General features: G+C 40.0%; 1 protein-coding gene across 5 annotated transcripts in view; it reads right to left on the reverse strand.

The window, feature by feature from the left end:
* Positions 1-14,638, reverse strand: part of CCDC50 (coiled-coil domain containing 50) — an 81,548-nt gene extending 66,910 nt beyond the window's left edge. For 2 of the 5 annotated variants that reach the window (XM_055568702.1, XM_055568701.1), the window contains exon 1: positions 14,308-14,638. In XM_055568702.1, the coding sequence (XP_055424677.1) occupies positions 14,308-14,356 (49 nt within the window). In that variant the 5' untranslated portion in view covers positions 14,357-14,638. The remainder of the gene's footprint in view (positions 1-14,307) is intronic. The other 3 variants (XM_055568703.1, XM_055568700.1, XM_055568704.1) reach the window with 3 other exon arrangements.
* Positions 14,639-16,971: the final 2,333 nt, after the last annotated feature.

Genomic DNA, 16,971 nt, shown 5'->3' on the forward strand with positions numbered 1-16,971 from the left:
TTGCTCATGCCTTCCTACTCTCTCTTGATCTCGTAAACCATACCAAGTTTACAATTTGTACATTCATCTTCTTAGTTTCTAACTTGTAACTTTTACATTCTTCACAATCTCCTCCATAATCAAGAACTTAAAAATACATGTTATATGTGACCTGTTTTGTTAAAACTTTGACCCCTCTTCCTAAGGATAAATCTAAAGAAGAAAATAGTAAACATAAAAATTCTGAATAGAATCCAATGCCGTCTAAGAAACTACCTGGATCCTTTAGTAACAGGAACAAAATGCTACCATATCATAATCCTGGAAAATTTACACACAGTAATATGGTCATACATAACTAAAATTAACCCATAAACAGGTAAGATCATTGTTTCCAAAGGAACCTACTATGTGTTTAGGCCTTGAGTTAACCTTAACACCAATCAGCCTCCTACAGAAACCTGAGAGATGGGGAAAATTCATGCAACTAAAAGTGAAAGACTGCCTCTAATCCTCTGTTGCAGTCCCACTGTATCATGCAAATGATCACAGCTCTTATTCGAGCGTCATTAGAGTAGTTAGCTCAGGTCAGTCGGCCTGTCAGATAGTCTGACAAGTTTTCTGGAGTATCTCCTATGAATAAGGATCCCCAGAAAGTACTGAGACCAGCCTGCTACCAGTCTTGTCTTGACAGAGAGCCAACAGACCAATACAGTGGGTGAGACATGTGGCTTAAGGAAGTTAAGTACCTCAAAAGTAGGTTAAGGAGACACACAGCAAAGAAGCAGGGTAGATTTAACAGAGAATCAGCATTTGAGCTGGGCCTGAGGAGGTGATGAGAGGATGAGTGGAGAGAAACAGGCTATATTTGGATAGTATAGAAGGAAATAACATGTCAAGGATTAGGGCTCAAAGAACAATGGTCTGGAAAAAAAGAGAAGTGGGAGTATTATAGGGTAACTTGAACAGTAATATCACCGAGACTAAATATACAACACTGCACTTTGCAAAAATTTTCATATCCATTTCTTCAATTAACTCTCATGGAAAATCCATGTATTAGACATAGTAAATGTTATTTCCAATAAATAGATAAGGAAACTGAAGAACGACATTGAGTGTTTTCTCTGAGTTCTTACATCAAATGAATAGTAATGAGGAAATGTGAAACCAAGTCTTACAAGCCTAGGTTCAAAATACTTCTCTTTCCAAAGAAGTTAGTCTGCTTAAACTAAATTTTACACAAGCTTGACTTCAACCTGGACAAATTATTTAATGTATCGGTAAACTAGAGCAAATACTGCAAAATAATTCCAGGAGGAGCTCAATTATTGAAAAGATACATAAGCAGAAACGTACAGAGTAAAATGGTGGCTTCCTACTCCTTTTAAAATGAAGAGAATGATAGTTGTGTTACATCAGAAATGTGTGCATTTCTTACCTCTCCTCAGCTGCACAAATCTTTTCAACACCCATTCCCCACTTTCAAGGGGTATATATGGGGAGAACAGATAAACAGGAAACAAAAAGAAAACTAACTAAAAGCAGAATTTTGGGGAACTAATTTATGAACAGCTTAACGAAACTTTAATCCTACTACCTTCTATAGAACAGATTTCATGTTTCATTTAGTATCAGTTATGAAATAGAAAACCCATTAAGAATCTCAAGACAGTCTATGGGAGACAGGTATTCTTTATGCTGTAAGTGTCAATGAAAACTTTATATATCCAGACAGGGTTTTTTAACAAGGACCTCACTTGATCATCATATCCAACCGCCTGTGGTATTTCAGCAGTCTCTTATATATCTATTCTGGTACAATTATTAAAATTGCCCTTTTTACTCACAAAGTGTCTGGGTTTGTCCTAGAAATGATTTGGCAGCGCTGCTTTACCTCAATAGGTATCCCAGTTTGAGGAGCCTGAGTGCCACTGCAACCAAGTTCCTGGAATTTGGGGATATTGAAAGCACGTTAAACTGGAGTCCTATTGATAATAGCTCCCTAACTAACCATTTTCTAAACCTCCAGCTTCTCCCCTCCAACACACGCACACATAACTGAAATAATCTTTCAAAGATCAGCTCTTTGGCATTTTCATGGGGAAACTACAAGGAGAAAAGAAAAAAAGAAAGGCTTCATGGGTAAGCTAAAGTCCAATTTAAATAAAATAATGAGGTCTGACCATGGAAAACTGGGGAAACAACAGAAGCAGATATGGTAAGTTAGAATCCAGCAATCACTAACAGGATAAGGAACGTTTGTAAAGGCAGACACTGAGAGTGCAAAATCCTTTCTAAAATAGATGCTGGCAGATGTTAGGCCAAACTGAACATGTGCAGATGGGAGGATATGAATCTTAATCAAGTCCCTTCTTTGTCCTCCTCTACTTCTGGTTTCCCATCTAGACAATAAAAAAAATTCTGAATGTATTTGCCAACTCTAACGTTCTGAATTTTGCAGAATTTCATAATATGAAAGAAAAAGCCAATATTTTAAGGTATTTAATGGAAAGTGCAACTCAAAAATTAGTGAGTATCATATTTAAAGTAAACCACGGACTCTCTATATAGTCAACATACAAAAAAAAAAAAAAAATGTTGATGAGGAGGCAGAGAAGGGGGAAAGATATCCTTGTAAATCATCCCTGCTTTTACTAAATGCAATTAAAGTCCTTGAGTGTTAACGGAAAGTGACTCAGTCTTTATGAGTCACTGGAAAAATAACAGCCAAAAAGTCCAGGGGAGACTCCCCTGATTTTGGTCCTTGAGAAGCTGTATCAGGACTGGAAATGCTCATCACACATTAAGCCTTCAAAGTTTAGTGGTAAATTAACCTAGGTACTTCTGATGCAAGTTTCCAAGAGACAAAGTGACACTTCATTCATGCAAATGTTAGTTTGCGTGTTTTGAAGAGAGTCAGTAATAAGTAATAAACTAAGAATCATAAGCAAATTTTTCAAAAGTTGAACTTGTTTACTCATACACTTCACTCATGAAAGCCCCACTGGCCCTTACTCAGAACTGGCAAATGGATTATTCTTACTTTACATATGGTTTCTACTTTGATAATCAATTTTGAAGTACCTAGACATTTTTAAAGAAGCACATGTTCTTCTTTAAAAAATGAAAATCAGATGTAAGTCTATTTGTAAAAATCACTACAAAAATAATACATGCTGTCGCGTGGGTTCAACCAGTAACAATCTCCAACAGTGCACCACTGTATCAAAAAAAGGTTTGATAACTGATGTTTATAGTGATTAATGAAGCATCAAAAAAAAAAAAAAAAAACAATTAGGGAAGTTTTTAAAAGGTTTCGCTGAAATGGTCCAAGAGAAATTATCTTTTCTCCACAGAGTAACAGAGAGTAAACAATGTAAGTTTTTCTGACCATAGTCTGTGCTGTCATTACTCACTCACTTCAGCCTTTACAGCACAAAAGCAGCCACAGACAGTATGTAGACAAATGAGCAAAGTTATGATCCAATAAAACGTTAGACACAGAAATTTGAATTTCATATCATTTTTACCTGTCACAAAACATTCTTCTTCTTCTTTTTCTTCAATCATTTAAAAATATAAAGGCTGTATTCAGCTCCACTGTATAAAAACAAGCAGTGGGTAGCTGGACTGGCCCACAGGCCATAGTTTGCAAACTTCTATCCTAGAGGAACAAATTTCAATTACCAAAAGGAAAAACATGCTGCCATTCTTTAACCCTGATAAAGGTAATGAGTTGCTACTGAAAAAAAACAAAAAATTAAAGTAGGGTAGGATGCATCCCTGCGTTACAGTGGCCACAGTAATTTTAGTCAGTATATTCCAAATGTCCATTGTTAAGCCCAATGTATAATCTGGGTATAAAAGACTACAGTTTCCTGGGACCATCTCCAAGAGATTCAGCTGGTATCAAGTAGAGCAGGAACCTGCTCACAGCAAAGCTCCTAACATTGCACCAAGGTTCAAAGACCACTGATATTTACACAATATTATCTGAAAAGAGAGTTGAATTCAAATACATAAAGAGTTCTCAAAGCTCTAACAAGAAAACAGCCTGATTTTTTTAAAAGGCAAACTTCAGAACACTCACTTCAACAAATGATGTAAGAATAGGAAATAAGCACAAGAAGAGTCTCCAATCACTAGTCATTACAGAAATGCAAATTAAAGCCACAGGAGGTAATATTACACTGCTAAAATTTAGATCACAGCTACAAAACAACAGAACCAGAATTTAAACCCTTAAGAAAATCGCTTAAAAATGTTTTAAATATATCTTGACAATGTAAAGTACAAACAAGGATGCAGAGCAATTGGAGCTCACATACACTGCCTGCGGGAATGCAAAACGGTACGGCTACTTTGAAAACCAGTTTGGTAGTTTCTTATAACGCTAAACATATATTCACCATACAACCCAGTAATCCTACCCCAGGTTCTAACCCAGGGCTTCCCTGGTAGCTCAGCTGGTAAAGAATCCACCTTCAAAGCAAGAGATCCAAGTTTGTTTCCTGGGTCAGGAAGACCCCTGGAGAAGGGATAGAGTACCCACTCCAGTGTTCTTGGGCTTCTCTGGTGCCTCAGTTGGTAAAGAATCAGCCTGCAATGCAGGAGGCCTAAATTCAGTCCCTGGGATTGGCAAGATCCCCTGGTGGAGGGCATAGCAATCTACTCCAGTATTCTTGCCTGGAGAATCCCCATGGACAGACGAACCTGGCGGGCTGCAATCCAAGGGGTCACAAGGAGTCTTACATGACTGAGCACCTAAGCACAGGTGCTAACCCAAGGGAAGTGAAAACACATTCACACACACAAAAAAAATTGTATGCAAATGTTTATAGAGACTATTTATAACCACCAAAAGTAAAAACACCTCAACATTCATCAACTAGTGAATGGATAAGCAAATGTGGTACAGCCATTCACTAGAATTCAGCAATGAAAAGGAACAAAATTACTGATATACACATGGTATTAGATGTATTAGGCTAAGTGAAAGAAGTCAAACACAAAAAGCTATTTATTGCGTGATCCCATTTATATGTCATTTTTGTAAAGGCAAAAGTACAAGGCCAGAAAACAAATCAGTGGTTGGTTGGGGTGGGGAGGAAGGGGTAGAACAATTTGGGGGTTATGCAATTGTTCTATATCTTAACTGCTGTGGTGGTTACAAGACCAAACATTTGTGAAACTCAGAACTGCACATTAAGAAGAACTTTTACTGTACATGAATTACACATCAATGAGCCTGGCTAAAAAGAAAAAAACACTGATATATAAGCAAGACTGGTTTTACACTGGTTCTGGTTTATTAGAAAGTTTTCAGTGCTTTTCTGTCAGTGTATGGTTACCAATATCATATGAAGACCTACATATCTTAATGTGTGTGTTTGTTTTATTGAAATAGTGACATACTTAAAAAAAAAAAACTTTGAGTATGCGTGTTTGTGGTGTCCTTTTAAAAATAGTCAGTCTGTTCAGTCACTCAGTCGTGTCCAACTCTTTGCGACGCCATCAACTGCAGCACGTCAAGCTTCCCTGCCCATGACTAACTCCAGGAGCTTATTCAAACTCATGTCCATCAAGTCAGTGATGCCATCCAACCATCTCATCCTCTGTCGTCCACTTTCCCATCCACCTTCAATCTTACCCACCATCAGGGTCTTTTCCAATGAGTCAGTTCTTCACATCAGGTGGCCAAAGAATTGGAGCTTCAGCTTCAACATCAGTCCTTCCAATGAATATTCGGGACTGATTTCCTTTAGGATGGACTGGTTGGATCTCCTTGCAGTCCAAGGGACTCTCAAGGGTATTCTCCAACACCATGGTTCAGAAGCATCAATACTTCAGTGCTCAGTTTTCTTTAGACTCCAACTCTCACATCCATACATGACTACTGGAAAAACCATAGCTTTGACTATATGAACGTTTGTTGGGAAAGTAATGTCGCTGCTTTTTAATATGTTGTCTAGGTCGGTCATAACTTTTCTTCCAAGGGCAAGCATCCTTTAATTTCATGGCTGCAGTCACCATCTGCAGTGATTTTGAAGCCCCAAAAAATAAAGTGTGTTACTGTTTCCATTGTTCCCCCATCTATTCATCATGAAGTGAAGGGACCAGATGCCATGATCTTAGCTTTCTGAATGTTGAGTTTTAAGCCAACTTTTTCACTCTCTTCTTTCATTTTCATCAAGAGGTTCTTTAGTTCTTCTTCGCTTTCTGCTATCAGGGTGGTGTCATCTACATATCTGACGTTTTTGATATTTCTCCTGTCAATCTTGATTCCAGCCTGTGCTTCATCTAGCCCAGCATTTCTCATGATGTACTCTGCATATAAGTTAAATAAGCAGGGTGAAAATATACAGCCTTGACGTACTCCTTTTCCTATTTGGAACCAGTCTGTTGCTCCAAGTCCAGTTCTAACTGTGGCTTCTTGACCTGCATACAGATTTCTCAGGAGGCAGGTCAGGTGGTCTGATATTCCCATCTCTTTCAGAATTTTCCAGAGTTTGTTGTGATCCACACAGTCAAAGGCTTTGGCGTAGTAAATAAAGCAGATGATTTTCTGGAACTCTTGTTTTTTCGATGATCCAACGGATGTTGGCAATTTGATCTCTGGTTCCTCTGCCTTTTCTAAAATCAGCTTGAACATCTGAAAGTTCACGGTTCACATATTGCTGAAGCCTGGCTTGGAGAATTTTGAGCATTACTTTACTAGCATGTGAGATGAGTGCAATTGTGAGGTAGTTTGAGCATTCTTTGGCATTGCCTTTCTTTGGGATTAGAATGAAAACTGACCTTTTCCAGTCCTGTGGCCACTGAATTTTCCAAATTTGCTGGCATATTGAGTGCAGCACTTTCACTGCATCATCTTTTAGTATTTGAAATAGCTCAACTGCAATTCCATCACCTCCACTAACTTTGTTTGTAGTGATGCTTCCTAAGGCCCACTTGACTTTGCATTCCATGATGTCTGGCTCTAGGTGAGTGATCACAGCATAGTGGTTATCGGGGTCATGAAGATCTTTTTTGTATAGTTCTTCTGTGTATTCTTGCTACCTCTTCTTAATATCTCCTGGTTCTGTTAGGTGCATACCATTTCTGTCCTTTATCGTGCCCATCTTTGCATGAAATGTTCCCTTGGAATCTCTAATTTTCTTGAAAAGATCTCTAGTCTTTCCTATTCTATTGTTTTCCTCTATATCTTTTCACTGATCACTAAGGAAGGCTTTCTTATCTCTCCTTGCTAGTCTTTGGAACTCTGCATTCAAATGGGTATATCTTTCCTTTTCTCAGCTATTTGTAAGACCTCCTCAGACAACCATTTTACCTTTTTGCATTTCTTTTTCTTGGGGATGGTCCTGATCACTGCCTCTAGTTCTTCAGGCACTCTATCAGATCTCATCCCTTGAACTTATTTGTCACTTCCACTGTATAATCATAAGGGATTTGATTTAAGTCATACCTGAATAGTCTATAGTGGTTTTCCCTACTTTCTTCAATATAAGTCTGATAATAATTTGGCAATAAGGAGTTCATGATCTGAGCCACAGTCAGCTCCCGGTCTTATTTTTGCTGATTATACAGTTTCTATCTATTTGGCTGCAAAGAACGTAATCAGTGGGTTGGCCAAAAAGTTCGTTTGGGTCTTCTGTTCCAGCTCACTGAAAAACTCTTCTGTTTTAGCCAACACAACAGTATCTGGGCTTCTCTGGTAGCTCAATCTGTAAAGAATTCGCCTGTAATGCAGGAGACCTGGGTTCAATCCCTGGATTGGAAAGATCCCCTGGAGAAGGGCAGGGCAACCCATTCCAGTATTCTTGCCTGGAGAATCCCCATGGACAGAGGAGCCTGGTGGGCTACACTCCATGGGGTCACAAAGAGTCAGACACAACTGAGCAACTAAGCACAGCACATAAACCACACAACAGTATCTAGAAATTCTTATACTGATTTCTAAATTCAAACATCTAGGAATAAACAGTCTATATAACCCCAAGGTATATAAGACCAATTATCCTTTATAGTTCTTATTTAGGATCTAGGGCACCCTAATTTTACAGTTTTGAAGCACAGGACACTTTTAAATAGGTCATCAGCTTAAAGTATTAATCCAACAATCCTTCCAGTGGCTACATCTGAAATTGCAAACATAGCTGTGATAAGGTTTATTTTTCCCCCCTATAGCTCAGGGTAGTTAATTGTAAAATACACTCCTTTACTTAAAAAACTGGGATTTCAAGAAAAGTGTGAGGTATCACACTGTTTTTTGTTACCGAGGCAAAAATTCACTTATCTCAATCAAAACTCTACATCTCTGAAGAGAACTAAGGAAAGATAATGGCCCACAGCTTTATTTCCACAGTATGTTTAATCGTCTTAAAATATCCAAGCCTCTAAACATTAGCCCCTTCAGGCTGAGTGTACAGAGAGGAAATGCATCTTCTGTGTAGGAAAAACCACTGAGGCAGGAATATGACCTCCTGTAGTTCATGCGGCAATTCATTTGCTGAATCAAAACAAAAACCTAAAAAAAAAAAGCTTTTAATTAAAAAATAAAATGAAACCTAGGTCAACTTTTTAACATTCATATCAAACATTATCCCTAAAACAACTTGAGAAAAAGCTCTGAAATTGTTTTGCCACTCATTATTTTTATACCATTGTTTTTCTCCGGTGGCTCTAGCAGTACAGAATCTGCCTGCCAATGCAGGGGACACAAGAGATGCAGGTTCGATTCCTGGGTCAGGAAGATTTCCTGAAGAAGAAAACGGCAACACACTCCAGTATTCTTGCCTGGGAGATTCCATGGACAGGGGAGCCTGGCAGGCTACAGTCTATGGGGCCGCAAAGAGAAGGATACAACTGAATGACTGAGCACACACACGCACCCATTAAGGAAATACATCAGGAGTGATTCTTTTTTATCTACAGAATAACTGAAAAGAGAGAGAACAACACAGAGAGGGAACAAAAGAAGAGCGACGAAGGGAGGAGACGGAAAGGAAGGGGAAGGTGAAAAAGGAGAGAGGAGGGAAGACTGAGCTGTGGAATACTCAGCTCTAAACTTCTCTAAATTTAGGCCCTATGTGGCAATTTTTAGATATGTTAAGTCTAAGGGGTTTACTACAACTCACTTCCCCTTCCTGGCTCTCAGATTTTCATCTGGAAAATCTGGTGGAGCAGTGGTTTCTAATAGTTTCCCACAAGGGAGAAGTTGGCCTTTATGTACCTGTCAGTTTTAAAAAAAAGGCATTTCTTGAATTATTAAAATAATCTTTATTTTACAAATAGCAGCTATTTCAGTTTTTAAAAATCACTGCATTTATTTAAGAAGGTACTACATACCTGCATATAGCAACGTGAGAGGCATTCCGGGTGGAATTTCAAGAGTTCTTTACAACAACTCCTTGAACAACTCCTTGAACTCTTTAGGACTGCCTTTCCAGCACAGTCAAGATCACACCATCCACCACAGGGCACTTTTTACTGTGAAATTACCCTCACACAATGGGTGACACACATAAATCTCTAAAAAATATGTACCTAAGGTTCTTTTCAGCTTCCAAATTATATGATACTGCTTTGCATTTTACCTCAAGGGGGGAAAAAAGTAAACCTATTACTCAAAAAAAAATTCAAACCACCAAATAGCATTTTCAAAAATGTTTTTACTAAAATTTTATTCTTAATAATGATTACCTTCAAAGTCACAATGAAGAGCATGCAATGACTTTTTTTTTTACTTTCTATGTTATCATAACTTTGTATGGATTCCATTTATAAGGCATATCTATAAAAAAAAACCACTAAAAAAAATACATAAAACATTTTCATAACTGTAATAGTGGCACTAAGATACATGATGTCAAGGTTAAAAGGCATTATCTCTGCCCTCTAAGAGCTTATGCTCTGAGAAGGAACAGGAAATTATGCCAGAGATAGGATTTCTAAACTAAGAGAGCATTTAGTAGTCTATGATTTACTCATTTATTCATTCACATATTTGCTGAATCTTTGCCAGCTATGTGAAAGATCTGAAGCCAGATCAAGGTAAAGAAAAACAAGACATATACCTAAGTCAAGATTTAGCAGAGGTCTCATTAAAAAACAATAACCACCCCCCTACCCCCAAAAAAACCTATGAAATTTTGAGGAAAAGAGAAACTGAGTTTGTCTGAGAGCCAGAAAATGGACCTCTTAGAGACCTCCATCACATTATGTGTCTTGTGGGCATGCCACATGCTTTAGATCTCTGGGACTACTTGATTAACTTACTGTAACAGACATAATTTTATATCTTTCTGCTTAAAGTTCTAGACTTACGCCATTAATTTAATTTACCCTCATCTTGCCACTATGGTGTTCTGGACCTAAAATGAATCAGTGCTTTCTAGGCATATTTCTGAAAATGCATTAACTTTGATCTTTAAAGAAAAAGAATTTGCTCTCAGAATAGCTACTAGCTACCTTCATTTCAAGAAATGTCTCTACCACAAGTGCACAGGTGCTCATCAGATACTAATCAAGTAAACTAACTTTGGAGATGTTGGAACTTCCCATTTGAAGGGCAGTAAAAATACATAATACATAATAAATTCCCTTACTGCTGAGAGGAAAAAAGAAAGAAGGCTGGCCTGGTAGATGAGAGGACTGTAGATTGTATATTTCGTGCTCAATGTTTAAAAGTGGGAAAACGCTAATGACTAAAAAACTGCAAAGGAGTTAATAAACTTTAAAGAGTCTAGAAATGGCTTTGATGCACAGTCTACCATCTCTCAGACCAAAATCTTAAGATAATGTGAAAACTTTGCTAAATATGGGAAAGAGCAAGATTAGCAGTCGGCAATTAAAACTAAGTAGAGCTATGGAAGCAGCTTCCCCAGTGTCTCTGCAATAAAGAATCCGCTTGCCAAAGCAGGAGACACAGGAGACATGGGTTTGATCCCTGGGACAGGAAGATCCCCTAGACAATGAAATGGCAATCCACTCCAATATTCTTGCCTGGAAAATCCCATGAACAGAGGAGTCTGGCAGGCTACAGTCCTTGGGGGTCACAAAGAATCAGACACACAGAGATGGGAATCAGACTGGAGAGAGCAAAAAGTGGGGAGTCTGGATTGTGGTTTCAGAAAGAAAATTCAGCAAAGAAGCTAAAACTGACCAAAAATCTAAGTTTGTTAACTAATGAAAGTGCTCTTTTTTTTTTTTTTTAAGGGAAAAAAAGCTTTGATCTAAACTAAAAAAAAAATGTTGAATATTGTTGGAACCTTTTTCTGTTGGAGAATACTTTTGTCTAGCATTCACAAATTGCATGATGCATTTGAGATGTACATCTACTGATATAAAAAAATGGTTGAGAATTATTTCAAATCTTGTAGCAGAGAACCTCAAATGTTTCCAAAGAAATAAAGCATTATTTCTAAACAATGGCAACAGTATTTCCATTACAAAAAGTATGCAGATGTTCCAAAAAAAAAATGCTTTTAAAACCCAGAAACAATGATGTATGTTAAAATTCATCTTAGACTTAATTCTTGACTTAATTCTTTTCACTACAAATGAACTCAAACACATCTCTGTCTCCTATTTTAAGAGGGATTTCCCAAGGTAAAACTACTGCAGTAGTTATTTTTTCAAAGGTCTGTTCGAATGATGAGTATCTTTGACCATCTTAAAACTAAGCAAGTGTTAGATTTTTAACCTAGAAGAAAAAAGTTTTCAAATATTCCCCTTCCCTAAAGTCAGCCGCTACCATGACCTCTGTTGAGAAGTTCACAAAAAAGTCCCAGGGCGCCCAGTCCCTTCCTAAAGAAAAGGGCAGTGGGAAGGGGCAGACATCCACTGCATTGTTCTTCTCAGTCTCTACTGGAATCTGCCCAATGATTCCAAATTGTAATTGTATATAAAGGTTTACACTAATAAGAGAAGTAGAGAGTTTTTAAAACTAGAATTTAAAAATCTATGCCAGAATATTAAGCAAATTATTACTAAACTTCCTTTTCAAACTGAGTTAGAATTTCAATATTAAGAACAGTCTCAATGTTTGTGTATGTTTTACCCAATCATGGTCACCAACTTTATTTTCTTTAATTAGGGTCCAAAAAAAAATCATTAGGGAGCAACCAGACTATAATCAAGACTTATATTAGAGAAAGATACACTTTATTAGATGTGAATACCTCCCAGAACAAAAACCACACTGCCTTTAGGACATTCCTACTATAGTGTATCATTTCCTTTGATGATCTTTGAACCAGAAAAATCACATGCTTACAAAAACAAAGATCTTCTCAACAATTTCTGACCACCTTCAAAGTAAATTAATATATGTAATTTTAATTTAATGAAACAGCTACATAAATTTCCATACCACTTTACCATATTATATAAACTGGACTGCCTCACATCAAGTTGTGTAAAACGAAAACCAATCCAAATGAGTTAAATGCCAGAGTTTAGCAATGGAAAAATCTCGCATTTATAGATGGAAAGTGTTTGTTGAAACCCTTGAGAAAGAATATACTAGAATTAACCATTCATGTCTTGGTTAGAAACCAAAAGACCTAAGAGTAATATAAACACAAACATAGAAAGTGAGTTTCAAGTTTGTTTCACATCACTAACATGTACAGGGAGCAAGGTAAATTCATAGCACTACATGACTGTGTGCTGCGCTTAGTTGTGTCTGACTCTCTGCAACCCTGTAAAATGTAGCCCATAAGGCTCCTCTGTCCACCGGGATTCTCCAGAGAATACTGACGTGAGTTGCCATGCCCTCCTCCGGAGATCTTCCCAACTCAGGGATCAAAGCCAGGTCTCCCACACTGCAGGCAGATTCTTTACCAACTGAGTCACCAGGGAAGCCCCAGTTTACAAATTGAGGTTGTGTCTGAACTCCAATTCTTATCCTACTCCTCACACCCCCGAAGGAAGCATTATATATACAAGGATATATGTAAACACACACACACAACTTCATACCACAAAGGTTAAAGACTATCTCTAAGACTAGGACTTTCAAAGAGCAAATTTGCCTTTCCCACCACTCAGGCTCCAGCCTTGACAGTGCAAAGAAAAAATCATTTACATATGAATGCAAGAACCTTTATCAAAACCAGGAATGGGAACTCAAGGGTTGAAAAACACCACTTGCTAAAAAATCTCCGGCCTAAAAAACTAACATCCTTTAGGAACAACAGGACAGGCCCAAAGGCATTAAGAATTCTACACAAAACCAGGGACTGTCTCCTGGTGTTTGGAACTCGGGGGCCTAAAGCAGTCAAGCTTTCTTTGGATCCTGGGTTCAGCCCTAGCACCCACAACACCCTATGAGTCAAATCAGGTTGGCAGTGAAACAGTTCCAAGAAAGCAAAGATCACTTTCAATTCCACCTTCCCAGGACAACTAAGACCACAAGAGTCAGCTGAATCAAATGACATCCACTACAAAGGCAATCTCTGCAAGCCCGGATAGCACTCTGGGACTTCCATGCTTCCCAGGGACAAATAACAGCCTAAGATTACTAAAGATCACGGCGATCCAGCACTCAAGAGCTCAGGTTAAAAGAAAAAAATAAAAGGTCTAGGATGAAGACAAGAGGCAAGAAGTCAATGGGCTTCTTGCTAGAAGTCAAGCCAGACCAGTAGTAATCAAGCTCTTACATCTGGACATCAGTATAGGAAGCTAGTAAACATTAGGATCACAATGAGTCCCCTGCTCCCCTTCGCTTACTGCTTTTTGTGAGAAAACGCTTATTTATAGCAGCTTCCCATCTGGCTGCTCGCGCTGGGCAGTGCCCAGACTAAACTTTTAAACCTGGAATGAAGGTGGGAAAGTCAGCCAGCCAGACGCAGCGCTAGGAAACGTAGACAGAAGGAGGGAAAGAGTCAAGTTTCAAAACAAAGGTTCCACAAGGAACTGAACGTCAACCACTCCCCACTTCCTAGCCTTCAAGCCAGCTAGGCTGGGCCTGAATTTTTAATAAGAGAAATAAGTCAGAGGAACCCAGGTCTGGAGCTTTCACTAACTGCACGGCTATTCCAGAGAACCTCTACACAACCACTTGATGAGAGTGGTGTTAGCCTCTCCCCTCATCTCCCGACGGTGGAGAAAAACTGGGGCTCAGAACTTAGGTGACTTGCCCAAGGTCCCACAAAAGAACCGGAATTCAATTTCCTCCCGGCCAGGGCGGGCCGGCACCCGGTGGGCGCCAAGCGAAGGCCGCGGGGGGCCCCCGAGACTAGGAAGGCCCTCCTCCCTCGGGAAAGACCCGGCGCTAGGAGCCGGAGGGGCCCGGCGCGCGCTCCACGGCCCGGCCCCTACCTTCCTTGACTCCCGGCAGCTTGGACTGGTCGATGGTGACTTCAGCCATGTTGGCCTGGGGTCCGGGCTGCACTTCGCCTCCGGCTTCCCGGCCGCCGCCTGCACAGAGCACGGCCCGGCGCGCAGCAGCAGCAGCGCCCGACGCGGCGCAAAGTCCAGCAGGCAGCGCTCGGGCCCGGAGAACGGGGCGGGCCGCCGTGCAAGGGCTGGCGACAAGGGCGGCGGGAGACGGACCCGGGAGCAGCAGCGCCGCAGCCACCTGCTCCCGCGCCCCCGGCCCTGATCAATACCAAATACCCGGAGCCCGGAAATGGACCCGGGCCGGCCAGTACGGAGGGAGAGAGGAGACAGAAAGGCGGGCGGGCGGGCCTGGGTGGGGAGGGGGAGGGGAGGTGCAGGTCTGTAACCGCAATTCAAGTGGCTGGCGAGCGCAGATCTGCTCCTGCGGCCGCCTCCCTGCTGTCTCCTTTGTGCCGAGTGACGCGCCCGAGGCTAGGGCCCCCGCCCCCGCGCTCTGCCTCCCTCCCAAGGGAGGGTCGCGTCTGTCGGCGGGGGCCTTGTGTCCTGAAGGCCTCGGCCAAAAGGTCGCACGGATCTCCCACAAGAGTCGTTACTGTCGCCGGTGTAGTCCCCATTCTTGGGCTCTTTCCACAGGATGCTTCCTGTGTGCCTGGCTCTTTGGGGCACTCTTTGTTTCCTGGGATTAGAGGAAAGATGATGTTTGGGCATTAAAAACTCTCTACTACAGTGTACAGAACTAGAGAGCAGCTGATCAGAAGCTAGGCCTGTTAAGAGAATGTTCACAACCAGTTGAGGGAACTGAGTCATTCATTCATCAAAAATGCACGAACGTCTACCGAGTCCTATGTTAGATACTGTGGGTGATAACAACATGCGTCAGACGTCTCCCTCTTCTGGCATGTCACACATTGGTCTATAATTGTTACATTTTTATTTCCCCGAAATAGCATCTCCTGGCAACAGAATTCTCCCTTCCTTTGGGAAGTCCTCTCCGGGAGGGGCCTCCTCTCCCAAGCTTGTGCAATCAAAGAACCTCTCCACCATCAACAAGCTTCTTCCCTCACCTACATACATTCATCCAAGGATAGGTGTGTGACCAAGACAAGTCAAGCAGAATACTTCTCTGGGGTTATTATATAAAGAAGGACAGATAAGCATTGTTTCTTGTGAGGAGGGTTGACTCTTCTTAATAGACAATGAGGCCAAACTGAAGACACAAGTAAAGGTAAGAAGACAATAGAGATGAAGAGGATGTGTTCTGGTGTTACCATAGTAGAAAACCACCTGGTCTCTGAGATTCCCACTGCTCTGGATTCTGGTATTTACCTCCAGCATCTTCTCAATTGAGGCTAGCACATTTTACTACCTTAAACTAGTAAAAGTTGATATTCTGTCACTCGACAGCTCAAAGAGTAACTGTATGAGAGGCCATGTGGAGGAGGGTTTATTTGGACTTGCCATATTACCGAAAAATTAAGAGAGGATTTTCTAAGCCAGAGGGTGGCAAACCATGGGCCACTGGATTTGAATGGCTGCTTTTTATGTGTTTAAATTATTACATTTAAGTGCTTATAGAGAAATACAACATAATATTTTCAATCTTGCCTCTTTGTACTCAGATTATAAAATATTTACTATTGGACCATTTCCAGAAAAGGTTAACCAACCCTATTACTAGGCAGAAAGAACACCAGCAAATTAAGTGTGTAAATAGAAATATTAGAAAAGTAGCTTTGTGGGGATTTTTAAGTTGCCTGCCTTCTATGACTTTTTTTTTTTTTTAACTTCCCATGGTCATAGAGAATATTTATAATAACAGTATTGTCAGTTTTCCTCCCCCAAATTCATTGTCTTCATTCCTCTGTCATGATCTGCTCTGGGCGGGTGACATTTATGAAAACATCACCAGGGTCTCCTTGCCCTGTGGTTTCATTTTGAGTTAGACCAATGGACAACACTGGCAAAAGATTAAAAAAAAAAAAGGAGGAGGGAAATGTCAGGGTGTGTATTACATGTCTTTCCTTTATGCTAGCTAGGCCAAAATTTTGGTCATACTGTGTCTCTCTGACTACAACGCCTGTCTAGAAGCCTCTTTCCTCGAGTTCCAGCTCTCATGAGTCTCTCATGGTACCGTTTCTTTACAGTGCCCCTTCAGGCCTAGAATGCTAATAGCTTCACACTGTTACTGGTTCCCTTAACCATACCCACACCATTGTAAATACTCCCTTAATTATGTTCTTTCCAGTTTAACCATTTTGAGTATGCCTTCTTTTGCCTAGACTCTGATTAATATAGTTGAGATATGCCAAAGGGTCATTGCTTTGTTTTCCTTAACAACATCTACATTTCTTATGATCACTGTAAGACCATAAAACATATTCATCTATTCATATGATCTCCACTTCCTATTCTCTTGGTCTTTCTTAACTATTTCAATCATAGTTTTTAGCCTCATTGCTCAAAAAAACAGCTGTTTTTATTAGAATTAACAATGATCTCCATGTTGCCAAATCCAGGAGTCAATTCTCAGCTTTCCTCTTATTGGCTTATTATTCCCATGTAATAGATATGATTCAACTCATCTTCTTAACACATTTTTTTGTTTGGGGCTTGCTTTAGTTTTTGTATTTTCACTTAACTCAT

This window comes from Bubalus kerabau, chromosome 2 (genome assembly GCF_029407905.1).
Source record: "Bubalus kerabau isolate K-KA32 ecotype Philippines breed swamp buffalo chromosome 2, PCC_UOA_SB_1v2, whole genome shotgun sequence".
Taxonomy (NCBI): Eukaryota; Metazoa; Chordata; class Mammalia; order Artiodactyla; family Bovidae; genus Bubalus; species Bubalus kerabau.